Source organism: Carassius carassius, chromosome 7, assembly GCF_963082965.1.
Source record: "Carassius carassius chromosome 7, fCarCar2.1, whole genome shotgun sequence".
In the NCBI taxonomy this organism is placed as follows: Eukaryota; Metazoa; Chordata; class Actinopteri; order Cypriniformes; family Cyprinidae; genus Carassius; species Carassius carassius.
The window spans coordinates 7,419,422-7,439,219 of NC_081761.1; the positions used below are offsets into that span (position 1 = coordinate 7,419,422).

At 36.5% G+C, this 19,798-nt stretch overlaps 1 protein-coding gene across 2 annotated transcripts in view; it reads right to left on the bottom strand.

The window, feature by feature from the left end:
• The window catches only part of sdk1b (sidekick cell adhesion molecule 1b), a 213,949-nt gene that overhangs the window by 5,508 nt on the left and 188,643 nt on the right, over positions 1-19,798 (bottom strand). For both annotated transcript variants that reach the window (XM_059553691.1, XM_059553690.1), the window contains 13 exons: positions 15,909-16,103; positions 15,403-15,604; positions 12,259-12,362; positions 11,898-11,968; positions 10,909-11,041; positions 9,933-9,989; positions 9,463-9,564; positions 7,460-7,575; positions 4,421-4,607; positions 3,366-3,503; positions 3,053-3,214; positions 1,770-1,895; positions 1,409-1,573 (listed from right to left, as the gene is read on the bottom strand). In XM_059553691.1, coding sequence (XP_059409674.1) covers positions 1,409-1,573; positions 1,770-1,895; positions 3,053-3,214; positions 3,366-3,503; positions 4,421-4,607; positions 7,460-7,575; positions 9,463-9,564; positions 9,933-9,989; positions 10,909-11,041; positions 11,898-11,968; positions 12,259-12,362; positions 15,403-15,604; positions 15,909-16,103 — 1,758 coding nt within the window. The remainder of the gene's footprint in view (positions 1-1,408; positions 1,574-1,769; positions 1,896-3,052; positions 3,215-3,365; positions 3,504-4,420; positions 4,608-7,459; positions 7,576-9,462; positions 9,565-9,932; positions 9,990-10,908; positions 11,042-11,897; positions 11,969-12,258; positions 12,363-15,402; positions 15,605-15,908; positions 16,104-19,798) is intronic.

Sequence of the window (19,798 nt, forward strand, 5' to 3'; positions counted from 1 at the left end):
ACATGAATGAACAAATACGAATCGCAGTTTAAACAGACAGAAAAGGATGTGAAAGAGCCCAATTCAGCACCGCGGTGTTCAGGTGTTCAGGGTTCACGCAGAGAGAGGCGTCTCAGCGCTTGAACACCGAATTTGCCTCGTTTTGTTCTTGCACCGACAAATAGATACAAAATATGTCAAAATACCCGTCTTGGAAAGTATGTTCGAAAAAACTGTTGGTTATGTCTTAAGTGAAAGTAAACAGTTTAGAAAAAAATGGGATGTGTATTGTATTGGATGCATTCATTGTCTCTTAAAGTGACCGCGCCTAATTTAGCTATCTGCTGTAATGTTCATCCAAGAAAATAAAAGAAAGAAAATCACTCACTGATCTTGTACTTTGTATTTTTAACAAGAATTAATGCACAGTCAAACCAACAATTATTCAGACACCAGATATAATTTTTTAAATATTTTTTTACTAGTAGGTGCAGAACACTATAATACATTTATGTAAGTGAGAATAGCAAAATAAAGTGAACTGTGACATATTATACCCCAAAATTCTTCATACAGTGGACTACTAGTGAAATTTATTAATAATAATAATAATAATAATAATAATACAATTATTAATTACCATACAAAGCACCATGTATTGCTTCCTGAATTGCTAATGCAGCCTTTTCACACCACAGTCTGAACAAAATTAAGCATTGCATGGTAACTGGTCAACAAAGTATTGATAGTTGTGTAAATATTGTCATACTAACAGTTGTCTGATGTTTTGGTTGGTTGAGGTCTTGTCATATTTTATTACCATTTTCCAAACTATAGCAAATAAACTGTGATAATGTGAGAAATTTTGATGGTGTCTGAATACATTTTGGTTTGATTGTATATTTTATTTTACATTTGATTATTCGGTTTCTGTACCAGGACACCTTCAGACTTGAAGAAAATGTAACTCTGTGTAAATAGAACTAATAAATAATAAGAACGAACACAAAAATTAAACAATTTCAAACAGGGCCCACTGATACAACCTTCACCGGGGCCCCGCAAACCCCAGCTACGGCCCTGCTTATGGATGAGTGAATGTTCAGCTGTGTGACACTAGATGGCAGTAGAGGCCACAAAGTGAGTCTATAGTTCTCCACAATTCAAGCATCCTCGCTGAAGTAGAATGCCTCCCAGATGCTTGAAAATGAAGTGGAATACTAATGTCCATTCTCTAAACAGCAAAATTATGAAAAATGAACTGTGATATAGTATGCAATTGACATTAGTCAGGGTAAATACTGTATCTAATGTGATGTAGCCTAAACAAAAACCAAGCTGTGGGACAGATGTAGAGTGTGCCGAGTGGGTTGTCATTCGCATCACTGTTGAATACAATGCAGTGGTGTGATATAATGAGGAAGATTACCAGACATTGCAGTTGAAGGCAGACTGGGATCGCCATAACCGAAACGATTGACTGCGATGACACGGAATTCATAGGCCACACCTGAGCGTAGGCGGTCCAGACTGATGGTGTACGAGAAGCTGCCAGGTGGGAGATGCTTGACAAACGTATCCCATAATCCTTCATCTGGAAATGTAGGAATTCGAAAGCAGGAGGGGGAGTAATTGGTTGCCACAGAGGAGAAGAAAGATGGAAGAGGTGGAAGTGAAAAGAGGAATAGGCCTGGCATTACTAACCATGTAATGCACGAGAGGAAGAACTTATAATGAGGAAGTCAAGGGCAGATGTGAAGTCAGCAGACGGATTAGGAAGTGCTGCTTACCTGATGGACGAGCCTCGATGACATATCCTGTGACAGGTGCCGCCCCTTCTGCGCCCTTTGACCAATGAAGCGTCAAAGCCGATGCAGACTTTGTGACTGAGGTCTGCAAGGGCGAACCGGGGGAGCCTATGAAATATAAGGCATATTATTCCTTTCTGAATAATCAATAACAGCACAAACCGCAGCTCCTAAAAAGGTTCTGGCCATTTTTATCAATCATAACAGTTCAGACTGCAGTACAGGCTTCCAACTTGAGTCTGATGGAAGGAAAATTATGAATTTTTTATAACCGAATAACTACTTTCTACTGCTTGCAACTAAGGATCTTAAGACTATTCTAAAGTGGTTTAGACTGCATAAAGGTCTCACTGAAGCTGTAGGGATATATTTTCTTCAAAACATGTTCTTTATTGGCTACTGTGACCTGACAACACTCACATTCAGTATACTGTTAACACACTTCATTTCCCACAAATCCTTTCACCTTTTAAATTAACTAGCTGATCATAAATGCCATGTTTAGATTTAAATGTTCTCTGTAACACAGATACAGAATGTTTTCTTTCTTGATTTATTTTTCCTGTGCCAGTGACTAATCATCAACCAAAATACAAAAAATCACTAGAAAAAAAATAAATAAATAAATAAAATAAAATTATATATATATATATATATATATATATATATATATATATATATATATATATATATATATATATATATATATATATATATATATATATATATATATATATATATTTCAAGCACTTATAGTCTTTAAGGTTACCAGAAACATACACTCCTACATAATCCATACTGACCAATCAGAGTCCACCGTTCCTACATGAATCAACTGAATCTCATCTGAAGAACATTTTAAACTGAAGGCGGTCTGTGTGTGGCCCAGCATCCCACCGCAATGAAGGCGCTGTTTCTTGAGAATGAACAATTGCTCAAAGGCTACACGAAATCACATTCCTATTACAGTGCACTAATCAAACCATGAAGTTCACACAGCCCAATTTTAATTTCCATCTTCAACTAATTTTAAAATTAAAATAATGAAATGCCATCTTTCTGGTAGGTCCCAGGTTTTAGAAAAATGTTTTTTTTAGAAAAGCATTAGCTAAATGCAGACAGTTCATATTCAACAATTAATTTAATCCAAAGAAAGCCTCCAGCGCTGGTGTCTGTAACTGCAGGGGATGTTTCGATCTTCCCCAATTATTGTGGGATTTATTATGGAAGTATTATTACGCATTATTATTCATATTTACGCATACCTTCCACTGGTCCTGCGGTGATATTGGCTTCCAGTTCGGGTCCATAACTAATAGTTCTGGATTGGACCTTGAAGCGATAGATCACACCCCTCATCAGGTCACGAACCTTCAGCCAGCGCTGCCAGTTCCCCTTGATCTCCACTGTAACTGTCTTACTGACACCTGTCAAAAGAAGGGACTTGAATATTGAATAACATATACCTGTACTCAAAACTAAAAACATTTCATTCGACTATTTTTGTTTTTGTTCATTTTATTTTAAATGATGATTTTACTGCATGTTTTCTCTTACTCTTCCTTAAATTCTGCTCACCATGAACTGGTGCGGTGGGCTCATAGACCACTCTGTAGCCTTCCACTACTCCATTGGGCTGCAGAGGAGCTCCCCATGACACATTCAGGGAGCTTCCTGTCACCGCCGAAAACACCACGTGACTGGGTGCTCCAGGAGCTTCAGAGAGAAAGACAGAGAGAAATTAGAATCAGAGTTGATGAAGGAATGATATCTGTGCTTTAAAAAACTTCAGCTGTCATACATCTTAGACTTTCCATTGTCAGTGCATTACAGTACAAAAAATTGTACGCTATCAACAAAACTTTGAACATATACCATTAAATGGATAGTTAACCCAAAATTTTTAATTCTGTCACTTCCTCACCCTCAAGTTGGTCTAAACTTGAGTTCTTTCTTCTATTAAAAACGAAAGAAGATTAGATTAGATTCAACGTTATTGTCATTGCACATCTGGGTACAAGACAATGAAATACAGTAGTGAGGTGACCGGACACCCATTTAAGGGCATCTGGGGGGCGCCGGGAGGCAGGGTCCGGGACAGGCGGTGGCTTGCCTCATAGCGGAAGAAAGATATAAGATATTTTGTAGAATGTGAGTAAACAGTTGCTGGTAGCCACTGACTTCCATAGTATGAAAAAAAAAACCTATGAAAGTCAATGGTTACCAGCAACTGTTTGGTTAACATTGTTCAAATTTTCCTCTTAAGTGTTCAGAAAAAGAAAGAACTTAAATTTGGAGCAACTTGAGGGTGAGGAAATGATGACAGAATCTTTGGAAGAACTAACTATTCTTTTAATTCAAATGGTCAAAGTATGCCTACAGTATGTATGTTTCATCTGCATTACAGCATTTTTTAATCGAAGGCTTAGTCAGACTTGGACTTGTTTCTATTCGCCAAATCTTGCATAAAGACTCTTAACTGGGGTTATAGCAACAACCTCCGTATTTAGATCCTTAATGGAAACAAGTAATAGTAGGAGAATGACATGGTCTGGTAATGTTTAGCACGTCTCGGATGGTTGGCTGGCGCTCATGCGTCTGGATGAGTGTAACAGGATCTCAGTGGGACCCACCAGCCTGCAGGGTGCGTCCTTCACGGGCTGCACTGAGCGGCCCGTCCCCCGCCGTGTTAAATGCAGACAGTTGCACAAGGTAGTTGGTGTAGGATGTCAGGTTCTTCAGGTGCACGGATGTATCTGGAACAAACAAAACTAGCTCCTTCTCAGACTCATTCTGCCTGTTCTTTTCCCAGTAATGGATCTGAGGGAAGAAGTGAATGACACATAGACATATTTAAAAGTATAGTTCAACCAAAAATTATTATTATTATTAGGGCCCGAGCACTGCAGTGTGAGGACCCTACTGGAATTGCTCTGTTTATTATTCTTCTTCTTCTCCGAAATGAATCGCATAAACTTTGCACACGCATCAGGACTGGCGAAAATGTACATCTGATATAGGTTTCAGAAGTGGGTGTGGCAAAATGGCTCGATAGCGCCACCTGTTAAATTTCAACGGAGTGCGCCTTGAGCTGTGTTTCACGTACATTCATGAAAATCGGTACACACATGTAACACACCATTACCTACAAAAAAGTATCTTGGTACAAAATCCAAAACCCAACAGGAAGTAAATTATTTTGAATTTCCTGTATGATTTTTGTGCAGTTTTTGCCATTTCCATGCCTCGTACTTTGACGAACTCCTCCTACAGTTTTAATCGGATTATCTTAATATATGTAAAATATTATTCAAATTTAAAATAAATAATTTATAAATTATAAAATAAATTATCTGAATATATTTTATAATGTTATGTATTCATGTGATGGCAAAGTTCTATTTACTGCAATCTTCAGTGTCACATGATTCTTCAGAAATCATTCTAATATGCTGATTTGGTGCTTGAGAAACATTTCTTCTTATTATCAATTTTGAAAACTGTGCTGCTTAATATTTTTGTGGACACCGTGATATATTTTAAGCAAGATATTCTTGTAAATAGAAAGTTCAAAAGAACAGCATTTATTTGGAACAGAAATCTTTTCTGATATTATTATGGTTTACTGTCACTTCTGATCAATTGAATAATTTTTTGATGAGTAAAAGTATTAACTCTTTCACCGCCAGCGATTTTGATGATTTTCAAGTTTGATGGACTCCAGTATATTTTGCTGTATGAATATTTGAATATGCAATACACCAAAATAAAGACAAGAGCCTCTACTACTAAAAAAAAACTAAATCTGGATAATATTCAGTACGACTATCAAAACAAAAATCCAGTAAATCACTTCCATCAATACCTCCAAAGCTTGCACAGACATATACCACTTCCTGGATCAACATTTTACTCCAAAAACTTGTCAATGGCGGGGAAGCGTTTTCTTCTAAATTAAGAGATAACTCGTAATTGGCAGGAAAAGAGTTAATTTCTTAAAATATAAATATGGACCCCAATTAGTGTATATTGTTATATATTTTTATAATATATATATATATATATATACTATATTTGTAAGTTTACTGCATTGTCTATGTAAGAATGTCTTTTGTGTTCCATGGTAAAAAAATAAATAAAATAAATATAAAAAAAGAAAAGACTGATTCCAAGTAAAATTAATTCGGAACAACATGAGTGTGAGGAAATGATGACAAAATGTTCATTTTTGAGAAACTTATCCTTTAAATACACATACACACAATAAAATTAGACTTGAATGAAATATGTATATCCATGAATTGATACTTTGTGTATTTGTGGACAGAACAGAAGGATTCATAACCAGTTCCTGTTCAAATCTCTATGAGAGACAGATGTACAGATGGCATAAATAGGAAAACAAGAGTGCAAGCTAATGCAGTGAAATCAACAGATGACAGTGAGATAAGGGAAGACAGACTGCAGATGAACGACAGTTTATTTATGCCGGTAAACAGATGGACTGCCTGACTGATTTTGGAAATACTTTTCATAAAATTCAGAGATCACAACTGATTAAACAGCTGAGCATTATGTATCCATGCATTAACCTCCTAAGACCCAAGAATTTTTTTTTTTTTAAGGAAAAAAATAGTTTTCAAGAGCTTTTTTTTTTTTACCGAACTTTGTAAAAAGATGATTCTCAGCTATGTTATAACAGAATTATTTAACATACCATTTTTCTTTCTACAAAATGTGTATCAAATGACCATAAAGGGGTTTCCTCATTATATAAAATGTATCTATAAACTAAATCTAATTTGCATATTAATGTGTTTTTGGGGCATCATGTAATAAAAAAAAAGTGTAATAATGGGAGTAATAATTAACAAGATTTTCATAATGATATATAATATTATATAATATTAAAATATAATTTCTTTCCCTATTCATTTGTCATGTCTCCCAAAATGCGTAAAAATAAACATTATTTTAGTCCTGGTGTCCTCATGTGAGGACATGTATGAAATCAACATCCTGTTTTGTAACAGAAAGTCATATTTAGATTTGAAACCTCATAACATTTTCCTGAGATGTTGATTTATGACACACAATAAAAAAATCAGACAGATTTAAATGATAATTACAAAATATTATCATATTTCCATAAGAGTGTCACTAAATTAATTTCAGACATATTAGATGACCAAGGAGAGGGAGCGGTCGTGGTGAAACAGCCAATCATTTGATATCTCTGAAAAGTCCTGAATGTGCTCTGTACAGGACATCCGGACATAAAACTGTGGCATGAACAGTCTCAGAGAAATTCACTAAAATAAAATGTCCTCATATGAGGCCACAGGGTCTTAAGAGATTAAAATGATCAACCCATAGTGTACAAACGCAATGAGTGCATGGGAATTATGGGTCATTTGTATTGGTGTAAATATGCATTTGACAATTAAAAACACAGAATTTAATAAACAATTATAATTATTAATATCTAACGTCTTATGGCCATTCACACAGGAATGGCCTTCTTGCAGCTGTCTGCACTATTTATGTAAACATTAATATTTTTTTTTTGGGGGGGGGGGGTGACTTGGGGTTCATCTTACGCCTTCCTAAAATATTTGTGAATGGTACAGTTCATATTTTGTGTATGTGGCAAAAAAAAAAAAGATCATCACCTTGTATCCTTGAATATTTCCGTTTTGTGTTTCGACAGGTGGAGGCTGCCACTCTACATCCAGCTGACTAGAGGACGCAGATTTCACCTGTATGTTCTGAGGAGCCACTGAAGGAGCTGTGAACACACACACACACACACACACACACACACACACACACACACACACACACGTATGATTTTAAATAGAGCAATAGAGCAACAAATCAAACGTGAATGTGTCAGCAGTGGACGGGATGAGTCTACCACAGTGGGAAAACCATTCACTTCATAGACTATCGGACTCATATACAGGCCAAATGTCAAATGACGTTTCTCTGTGGCACAATGATATATATATATATCAATGACAAATATATACAGTCTCTGTAAACAGGACAACTGTCAAACTTTAGCTTTTCTTTCAGGAACAAGTTTTTGGTGTTCTCATTTTTTTCTCATGTAGTCACTATTGTGGGCACTAAATTATTCAACAGAGTATGTAATTTATGCAATATATTTTGTTTGTTTTATTCGGCAAGGATGCATTAAATTAATCAAAATAGACTTTTATAATATTACAAAATATATATATATATTTCAAATAAATGCTGTTCTTTTGAACTTTAAATTCATTAATGAATCCAGGAAAAAAATGTAACATAGTTTGCACAAAAATATTAAACATTGATAGTAATATGAGCAGCCAGAATGATTTCTGGAGGATCATGTGACACTGAAGACTGCGGTAATGATGCTGAAAATTCAGCTTTGCATCAAAGGAATAAATTACATTTTAAAATATATTAAAATAGAAAATGTTATTTCACATTTTAATCATTTCATAATATTACTGTATTAACTGTATTTTTGATCACATAAATGCAGTCTTGGTTGGCATAAATTAATAAAAACATGAAATCCTGTAAAATAGTTAAATATTTATTTATTTATTTATTATACCATTTTCATTATACATTAATGTAGCAACAATACTGATCACTTATGAATTAATATAAATTTTTTAGAAAATTTGTAATATTTAAAATTCAACTTTCTGGACATAACTATAAGTCATTTCAATGTATAAACACACTCCTCCCCAAGCACGTACACATATATATAATAGTTCATAGATCTGTTGCTTCATGTGATCGTCGGTTTGTGTTACTTTGGGCTGTATGTGTCAAATTCTCATTTCAGCTCATTCGACACTTCTATAATAAAAGATATGTCATTAAGATGGCCTTGTTGTCTTTATGTGTTAAAGTCATGCCAGAGGGATGCTATATTTAATGATGTGCTGCCCCTTATTTTGATCTTTGGGAGAAGTCAGATGTGCAAACTAATCAGATTTGTGCACATGGCTCATTCTTTAAATTAGCTTAGGTAATGGGCTTTATTAATACTCTACATATCAGATGAGTTTCCAATCAAATTAGGTTTGACATGTACTGTGACACACGTTCACATACAAACTCAGCCATATAGATTTAATATTTTATACAACATTTGGGAAAGCACTTGTATATAGGGATATTTTGACAACATTTCCGATGTCTGTTTACCTTCACTTAAGACATAACCAATTGTTTTAACACCATGCCATTGAGCCCATCGCTGGATAAATTGATCTGAACTGCATAGTGGAAACTGGTCTGTGACACATTATCAATAGATCATGCAAAAGGATCCATTGTGTTTTGTCTATTGCGTTGTGCAGATAATTGGTGTACATTGCACGACTCAAGTCTCACTTTTCATTTGCATACAGCTCATAACTAGATAAAACAGGTTGTGTGACTTTGAGGAAGTATTGCATATAACATTCAATTACCACTTTTGTGCAAATGCGTTCCTCGTTAACATTACCAAAGTGTTTAGTGCTCCAACCAGACAAAGTAGGTCCGATGATCAGACATTAGACTTACAATGAAACAAAAGCACTCTGGGTTTCCCAAAGTTTGTGGTCCAAGTTTTAGAGCTGAGTCATAGCAGTGATCTTAATAAGATATAAAAACATACCTGCTTCTCCCACAAACACCTCAACAGGTGCACTTGAAGGGCTCTCTCCAACAACATTAAATGCTGTCATGACAATCGAGTATTGTCTGTACTTGCTGAGCTCTGAAAAACGCCAATAAAGATGCAGTCAAAGAGTGTTGAGGTACTAGTTTAGAGAAGTGCTAAACCCTAAAATGTAAAACTAGGCGACGGAAGAGCGATGTGGATATGAGATAAAGGGTGTGGAAATGAGGTGGAGAACGAAATAGATTTACATTTTTCCCCTTCCTCACAGCAGATCGTGACAGGACCAGAGGCTAAGCAACAAAGCGCAAAGACTAGGGGAAGTGTTTGTTCTAGAGGTAGAGGAGATCAGAGGATAGAACAGGGAGTCTGAAAGCCTTCGGGCTTGAATGTGACTCGGTTAACACTTCAAAGATTACAACTATCGAAACAACTCAGCAATTAAAATAAAATCAAAATATACTTACGCGTTAATTCAAATTCTGTTAATGAAGGGCTGCTCACTGTCTTAAAAGTGCTCTTAGCTGTTTGAGTTGTGAAATAAACCCGGAGAGAGAGGAGAAGAGAATAAGAGAGAGAAATTACACAAGGGACATTGTTTAATATGCACAGAAGACAAAACAGTCAGCTGAAACAGAAAGTAGCGCCACATGGACAAAATATATTTATAACTGGAAAAAAAAATAGATATTAGCAATATGGTACCATAATGAAAACCAACACATTTCACCCAGTAACAAAAAAATCGAATTCAAAACATTAATTTCAGTTATAAACAAAAATTATAGCCGTGAAAGAGAGAGGAAGAGAGAGAGACAGAGAGAGAGAGAAAGAGAGGGAGAGAGAGAGAGAGACAGAGAGAGAGAAGAGAGAGAGAGAGAGAGAGAGAGAGAGAGAGAGACAGAGAGAGAGACAGAGAGAGAGAGAGAATAGACGGACGGACGGACGGACATATAGATAGATAGATAGATAGATAGATAGATAGATAGATAGATAGATAGATAGATAGATAGATAGACAGACAGATAGATCAACAGACATAGATAGATAGATAGATAGATAGATAGATAGATAGATAGATAGATAGATAGACAGACAGACAGACAGACAGACAGACAGACAGACAGACAGATAGATAGATAGATAGATAGATAGATAGATAGATAGATAGATAGATAGATAGATAGATAGATAGATAGATAGATCAACAGACAGACAGATAGATAGATAGATAGATAGATAGATAGATAGATAGATAGATAGATAGATAGATAGATAGATAGATAGATAGATAGATAGATAGAGACAGACAAGCAGGAAGACGGCTAAATAAAATGACAGAAATACAGACTGATAGATAAACTGAATGATAGACAGATCAATGGATAGAACCAAGGACAAACAGTTAGACAGAACTACAGACAATCAGACCGACAGACTAACCTCTGAACTCCGGACTGATTGTTGATTGGTTGGTTGCTGTCTTTGGCTCGTCTGGACTGTTTTCACGTGGAAGCTCCCGGTAATACACGCGATATCCCACAAGAATCCCATTGACAGTTCCCTCTGTAGGCGGCTGCAGACACAGATACATATCGAGTTTCAGTCAGCCTCCAAGAAGCAAACAGCCATTTAATTACTCCATTTAACTCAGCCTAGGAAATATTCACCTGACATTTCAGCATATGACCTGTGATGCTACTTAATGAAAGAATGTTAAAGACAGTGCGTATGCTGTCTGCTGCCGGCTAATTAGCAGTTCGAGACTGTAACAGAAAGTAATTACCGCACAATGCACGTCAGCCCAGTAGATAGCACAGATCAACAAAGGACAAGTTAGCTGAGACCACAGGTCAGTAAAGGCCTGATCTGGTTGGTCTTACTCTGACTCTCTCTAACATGCGTTCTCACTCTCATGTTCTATCATGGACGTGTCTTATTTAGTATGTGATCAGTGTTATAAGCAAAGTTAATTAAGATGGGGTCAAAACAAGCCAGCTTTGTAAATGTATCCGTATGTGTGTGAATAGATAGAGGAGGTACGTGTAACGACTGCAAACTAATTAGAGGGTAAAGAGTAAGGCTAAGAACCTGCTTGCCAAACATAATTAACATTGAGAGGTGCAGCTGAATACTTTGCACACAAGTCTGCTATTAAATGCTGTTGGACAATTTGCACCCCTGAACCTTCAGTTAAATGGAAAGACAGGAAAAGTTCCTGCGACACCTATTTAAGCTAAAGCTGTTAGCTAAAACTTAGTGGGCATTGTAAGCATCACAGGTGTGCTCTCCACATGAGGACTCTTCCAACATTTAGACAGTGTTTTGATGATAAGGCAACCCCATAACACACTGCAACAAGGTTTACTGTTCAACAATTTGGGCTGGTAAAGATGTTTTTGAAAAAAAGTCGTATAAGCTGTTCGTTTTACCTGCCACTGGACAATCACAGATGTTGTGGTTGAAGGTTTGATGTTCAAAATGACAGGCGCTTCATCTGGCACTAAACACACAGACAAACACAATCAATCAATCAATCAATCAATCAATCAATCATTTGTCTGTCTATCTTTCTATTTTATAAACATTATTGTGAAAATGTTTTGATGAGAAAATGTAGATAGAATGACGAGCTACCATTCGTCTATACACAATTTTCTCTACGTTTTTTCTTTCAAAAAAAAAAAGAAGAAAAATTACTACCAACTCGGATCCTTTCACAAATACTCAGATCCAAAAAGCACTCTAAAAAATTATAATTCACTTTGCACAACACACAGAATCTAGCATTACCGTCCTGCAGAGTGGTAACTGGCTCAGTTTCTTTGCTGAAGGCACTGTCTCCCACATCATTTGTGGCCATCATTCTAAATTTGTAAGAGGTGTATGGCTTCAGCCTACAAGAAAAGAGATGCATTTCAGCTCACAAACTAGATTATTCTCAAGTACCAACAGGAACCACAAGTGATGCATGTTTAGATTTCCTTTGAGAAAATAAGGGACAGAAGCTCTTGCTGCAACAGGTAAGCTATCATACAAATGCATTTATAAATATAGTCATAAGAACATCCCAGTCTGCTGGGCAGACATGTCTGCTCAACCCACAATGTCTTGCTCAAGTGTTTGAACAGATACCAAACATATGAATATTTCTTAAGATTTTCATGTTTATAAAAATGGCTCATTATTCATTTATAATTAGTTAATATGAAGTATATAATTAGTTATATTAATATAATATCAGTCAAGAATATAATATTAGTCAACTGCACAGATTTGTTATTGCTTTGAAAACTTTGAGGGGATGTGGGAAAGGGACACAGGGTTGTGGGTAATATATATCAAAGTGGGCCTTCAGGGAAACATTGAGTCTGTGTGTGTGTGTGTGTGTGTGTGTGTGTGCATGTGTGTGAAGTGAGCAATTAGGGATTTGAGAATCAGGACTCTGAGGGTGCTTGTGTCGTTGTGAGTGTTTACGAGTGTGTGTGTGTGTGTATGTGAGTGTGTGTTCATAATTAGGGCGTTGAAGACAAGGACTGTTAGTGGCATTTCTGTTTTAATAGATGGAGGCATTTACTCCTCTGAGAATCAAGATGGTTTAAACACAAACATCCTCTTCGTTCAAAACACTCAGTTCATGCAATTATGAAAAATCTGTGTGCGACAGAGAAAGAAAGAAATCGAGACCAACTGAAGCAAAGCACTGTAGCAGCATATACACACAAACTAAACAGGAAATAAATTGTAGGCTTATATCAATAGGGACATTTACATTGCTGTATAAAGTATGGAATAATTCAGAATATAATCATCGGCTCTCTAAAATGAAATGAAGCAGGAAATGAAGTGGCCCTTCACTGTGGTCCATAAAATAAAAGTTGATGATTTATTAAATATGATGAAATATATTGTTCAAAAAGTCTGGGATCAGTGAGATTCAGTAAAATGTACATTTTGAATAAACACTGTTGTTTTAATAATTCTATTCATCAAAAAATCCTGGGAAAAAAAAAGGATTACAAAAAATAGTAAGCAGCACAACTGTTTTCAACACTGATAAAAACATGAAATTTTTTAACAACAAAGTATCATAATAAATAGATTTCTTAAAGATCATGTGACACTGAAGACTGTCAAATTCAGCCTTGCCATGCCAAGAACATTTTACATTTTTTAATAAGAATGTAAAATATTTTTAAAAATCTGTTTCTATTTACTGTCCTTTTGATTAAACAAATTCAGTGTGTGTGAAAGGCTTCTTTCAAATATCCTACAGACTCCAAACATTTGAAATGTACAAATATAACGGTAATGTACATAAATTCAATTACATTAAATACAAATTGAAATTCGTATTCAAATGACACACTTCAATTTAGCCATTGTCTGCCTTCTCAAATCAGCATACAGTGTATGATAGCAGTGCAAACTACTGTATATATTGCAGAAATATTAAGGGTAGTACAGTTGTACTCTAAGCATAGTGATTGTTCATCTTAGTGATTTTGTGATATGCATTTATTCCATCTGTGTGCCACATTAAATAGACTGTGCAAATGAACTTTTGCGTGTTATTCATGGTGCTTCAGACTCATCTTCACTGCCTCTTTTGCAGTCAGAAGATGGCACGATGAGTCATTGAATGTCAGTGAAAGGCATATGTGGGTAATTAAAAGGACAGGAATGTGGGTTGTGGGTAATCGAGTGGTACTGAACGCACATATGCTCACATGGTTCCATTACAACACAGGTTGAGAAAGATGCTGTTACAGGGAGGCAAGTCCTTTAGCTTGATATATTTTTCCCCTTAATGCAAGTGGACATTTAGAAGATGACAGCATGAATCACACAGGTGATGATGAGAAGAATGAACAGGCAGGGTGAAAGAATATGAGCTAGTGCTGCAGTGCTGGAGGATGGAGAGCAGAAAACAGGTTAGTGAGCGGGTGGAGCTGAATGGATGTGTGATTGGACATCAGGCCACCCGATGGTCAGTCTGATTATGATTGCACTCTCTCTCCCACTCTTGCTCTGTCTGATGATTTCACTCATTTTTTTTTATTCTTAATGATGTCTCATCAGTGTCACTGCATGTCTATAATATAAAATGGCCAACATGCTTTGTGTAATTTCACTCTTTTATATTAAAGAGCTTTGTTTGATTCAGTCCAATAGGGGTTGTTTCAGTTTTAACCCTTTTCATTCTCACACTGACCCTTTCACACAGCAGCCGTACTGTGGGATGAAGTGATGGAATCAATACCATGGGACTAAACCATTATTATAATTGTGTTATTTACATAGCTCAGAGAATAGCATTTTGTGCGTCCCAAAAAATTGAATAACATCTCGATGGTACGTGTCTAAATATGGTATTGCAATGGTACCATGCCGCAAAGAAAAATGAAGAAAAAAAAATTGCACATCTACAGAAAAACATGCTGCAAAAAAATTGTATTAATGTGATACAAAAAAATAAATAAATAAATAAATAAACATGCCTTGCTACTGCTTTGGTGTATGTAAAAACTAAACAAAACAAAAAAGGCCAAAAAACAAAACATGGTACATGGTACAAAAAAACAACACATACTGTCTGTATGTAAACAAAAAAAAAATTATGCACCCATGTTCAAAACAAAACAAAAAGCATTGTGCTAATATGATCCAAAAACATGGCAGTACCCTTTCAATAATGCCCCAAAAAATGATTTTGTTACTTTCTTGTTGTGCAATATAAAAGATTTGCGTGCTGAACTATAGCTTCAATTATTTCCACGTCTGCAGAACCCTAACTTACAATGAGCTCAAGTGTACCTCCATTCTGTGTATTTTAATATCTTCTGTCAGTCAGAGCTAAAGCACATTATGCTATAAATAGTGACTGTTCTTGTACCAGCTGTTGGCCACACAGGCAGATATGTGCACGTGTTTTACCTATCCACCTCCCAGGAGGTGTTATTATGACCGATGGAGGATGTGTGGATCTTCCACTCGCCATCCGGCAGCTCTAATGCCTGCAGGGTGAAGTAGCGCACTGGGGAAGAGCCGTCTCCCCCCGCCATCCAATGAAGTCGGAGCTTATGAGACTCCACCCCTTTCTGAGGCAAGGTGAGTCGTCGAGGGGGCTGTGGCCGCTCTGTGGGACATGTGTAATGAGTCACTGCTGGGCATATGCATGTGTCACAGACCCGGCTCTCGGCTTGTTTTGAGCTCGGGTTTAAATGCAGTCAGCTCCGAAGGGCCACATGCTGTTTTGACAGTATGCTTTATCAGCTGACATTTGACTCAGACAAACTGACTCCATGAAACACGAGCGTTTCAGTGGGATTTTAGCCTTAGTCACATCCAATTTGTCACTGTTAATGTAAATAATTCTACAGTAGCCTAAATAGTGAACAATTTGATGATAACACAATTGAACATTAACCCTTCAAACATACCTCTTTTTTCTGTCGTTATGACGATGGCCTCCTCCGGGGGTCCCCAGCCCTTTTGAGTGCGCGCTGTGATTTGGAAAACATATGCAGATTCCGGAATCAGTCCTGTCACTGTGAATTGACGCGCGTTGGATCCCACCTCAACCGTGGTAAACTTGTTGGGGTCGTTGATATCCAAACGGTAAGAAATTTGATAACCTGAAGTAAAAAAGTCAGAATTACATAAGAACTGCTGAAGTACATTGTTTAACTCTTTGCCCTGTCACTGTAATATATATTTGCTATTATTAACAATCATGCTAATTAATATATTAATAATATATGTAAATTATACATAATGTATTAGGAAATTCCCATTAATAATAAATGCTTATTAATATACATTTATTTAATAATAATAATAATAATAAAAATAATCAGCATCACTAATAATATTAATAAATTAATAATATTCCAATGAAAATAATAAATATTGTTAATATTATTAAATTATTATGCATGTATTATTATCATTATTAATAATACTAATGATTTAGATATTAACATATTAATAAATAACATTATTATTATTATTATTATTATTATTATTTTTATTATTATTATTATCAATTATACATACTAGTCGTATTAGGGAATACTTAATTTATATTGATGAGTATTATTATTTGATGATAATAATAATAATAATAATAATAAACATCACTAATTATATTAATACATTAATATTATTATTGAAATGTTAATCATAAATATTGCTAATATTATAAAATGTTTATGCATGCATTAATATTAAAATTAATAACAAGATTTCTCATCACCATAATTAAGAATTATCATCATTAATAATAATTATTTTCTTCTATAAATAATTTATAATTGTTGTTTTTATTATCATCATTTAAAAACGCAAAAGAGAACTGATGGGAAATGCTTAATGATGTAGTTTTTGTGTTTTTAGTGCTTGATAGCAATAACTCACAGACTTTCAATGTATGGAAAAGAACAGTATTAATATTCCACACAGCCATATCAAACAAACCACAATACACATTTCAAATCAGCTTACAACAATCCATCTGGTGTGTCATCATTACAACGGGCTAAACATATGAGGCGTCACATTTTTAAATACATTTTTAAAGTCATTATACAAGTTCGCAACAGCAGCCTTCCTTCATAAGAGTTAATAATCCTCTTCTAACTGCAGACAAGGCTCATTTAATTTTAATGCAGATGCTAAGACCAAAGTGTCCCATGGAAGATCTCCACAGTCTGAGAACATGCTTTAACCTGGAAGCATTTATTACAGCTGCAAGGGTGTTTTTGACATGAGGTGCTGGAGAGATTGAGGGGGTTAAGTGCCTTGTAAACCGGGAAAATCTACAGAATGGCAGAGAGAGACGTTCTTATCTCTGTCACATGGGGAGTTTGGTGTTAGCGTGCTCCGTTTGGAGGATTAGCATGACGCTACAGAGCTGAGGCTGGTTTTAATTCAATGTTTTTTTCCCCTTTGCCTTGTCTTCTCAGATTCTTATTCACCCTTTCTTTCCTTTTCTCTCTTACCCTCTCTGAATGCACAGCTCGCTAAGATCCTCCTTTATTAAGAGGCCATCGCTAACCCAACCCAAAAAGCCCAGAGGGGCCTATGCAAAATCCTCTGCTTTCCCCGCTTGTTCCTGAGCTCTTGCTTTTGATGGTTTTTCTTTTTCCTTTTTTTCAATTCTTCTTCTTTTTTTTTTTTTTTGCATGTTACGCTAGAGGCAGAAATCAACTTGAACACTTTTTTCCTCCTTTCATGTTACAGAGTAGCTTTTCCCCTGGAAATGGAGAGAAGGAGGCAAAAGGGCAAAAAATGGCCAACAATCAACTGTTCAAGCTTTGTATTTTCCCTCATCTATCATGGTTGAGCTGTGACCCATGCTAGGTGGTTCGGTACTCATTTTTTAATGTCTGGGTTGCTGTGGTGAGAGCAGTAAGCGGTCCCCTTGGTCAGGCACATTTTATTTGTGCACCCTGTTACCACAGCAATCACTGATCCCTAACTACAGGACACATTACAGCGGACACTCAATGCTATAAGACAGCGGTTCTCAATTGCAGTCCTCGCACCCCACTGCTCTGCACATTTTGAACATTTCTCTTAGCACTTCAGACATTTGTTCTATTCGAACATAAGTGCCCTGCGAAGTGGACATCACAGGATATTCAGCCATGATTCCAGTTCGAAGCGAACGTAGCTACAGTATATGTTCCAATCAAAGTGCATTGAAGTGTGCAAGACGTGAATTTAAATTGTATTGATTTACAGAGGTATATGATGTCACAGTTGTCCATGTTTAAAGACGCTGCACAGCACAAATCAGTGAATGAATGTTTCGATGTGAGGTAAATTTCAACAGATTTCTCCTGCTCAGAGAGTAGGGAGCAATGAACAATTGGAACACAGTTCATGCACGGAGTTCATTTCTAACGAGCTGATTATCTGAATCAGGTGTGTTAACAAAGAGAAACGTGCAAAATATGCAGAGCAGTGGGGCGCGAGGACTGGAATTGAGAACCGCTGCTATAAGAGAAGGATAGCAGGAGAGACCATTTCAAAAAGAAGTATGGTCCTCTCTCTTTGGAGTGTTACAAGCTGTTGGTGAATAGATAAGATCCCCAAAGTTGCAAATACTAAAGTCTCAAACCAAAAGAGATATTCTTTATAAAAAATAAGAGTCAACCATACCCTCCTAAAACGGCTCGTCCTAACCCCCACATGTCTACGTCACTCTGTGGGAAGATTTGGATAACAGTGCCCAAATGTTCACGCAAAGAAAGAAGGCATAACTTTGATTCTCGCTGTAGTATTGTTGCTGCCACCGCCATGTTGTGGAGACGGACGCTGTGTTTCGTTGTGAAAGCGAAAATACTTTGTTTGGTCTTTCAAAAGAGGACACTAGAAATCAGTGCATATGTTGTATTTACAACACTGTTCTAGAACAGTTCAACCCAAGTATTCAGGTGTGTGCAACGCATTTTATGAAGAACTGTTTCCTGATCCTGGGAGAGTAAACAACAATGCCAGCTACTCTGACTCACAGTCTGTAAGTACGTTTACACATGTAAAGGATTTTCCACTGATGATTCAAACGTGAGTTTTAAGTAGTGTAGAGTAGGCTGCATGTTTGTCGTTTCTCTGATCACAAATGCAGATATGGTTTTATGTTTATGCGGCGCGATGCAATGCAACACGTAAAAAGACAGTATAAGTCATTATAATCTGTAATTATGTCCCCACTGGATGCAACATATGGCTCGTTGGTATTGGTTTTTATTGTTTTTGTCTTTTGCATCTGTGTTTTGTGGGAAGTTGTGGCCTGTTGGTTAGAGAGTTTGACTCCTAACCCTAGAGTTGTGGGTTCGAGTCTCGGGCCGGCAATACCACGACTGAGGTACCCTTGAGCAAGGAACCGAATCCCCAACTGCAACCCCGGGTGCCGCAGCATAAATGGCTGCCCACTGCTCCGGGTGTGTGTTCACGGTGTGTGTGTGTGTGTGTGTTCACTGCTGTGTGTGTGCACTTTGGATGGGTTAAATGCAGAGAATGAATTCTGAGTATGGGTCACCATACTTGGCTGTATGTCATGTCACTTTCACTTGAATGGGACACGCAACATCTCGGCAAGGGGTGTAACATTTCCTTCACACGCTTGAGGCATTGAGGCAACGTACTAGATAGCTCGCCAATCAGAGCACACCTCGCTTTTCAGAACGATGAGCTTTGTTAAAAATGACGTGTTTCAGAAAGACGGGGCATAGAGGAGAAACACTAATGTACATTATGTGAAAAATAATGTGTTTTTTAACCTTAAACCATTACACCAAATACACAAAATAATGTTCTTTTTAGC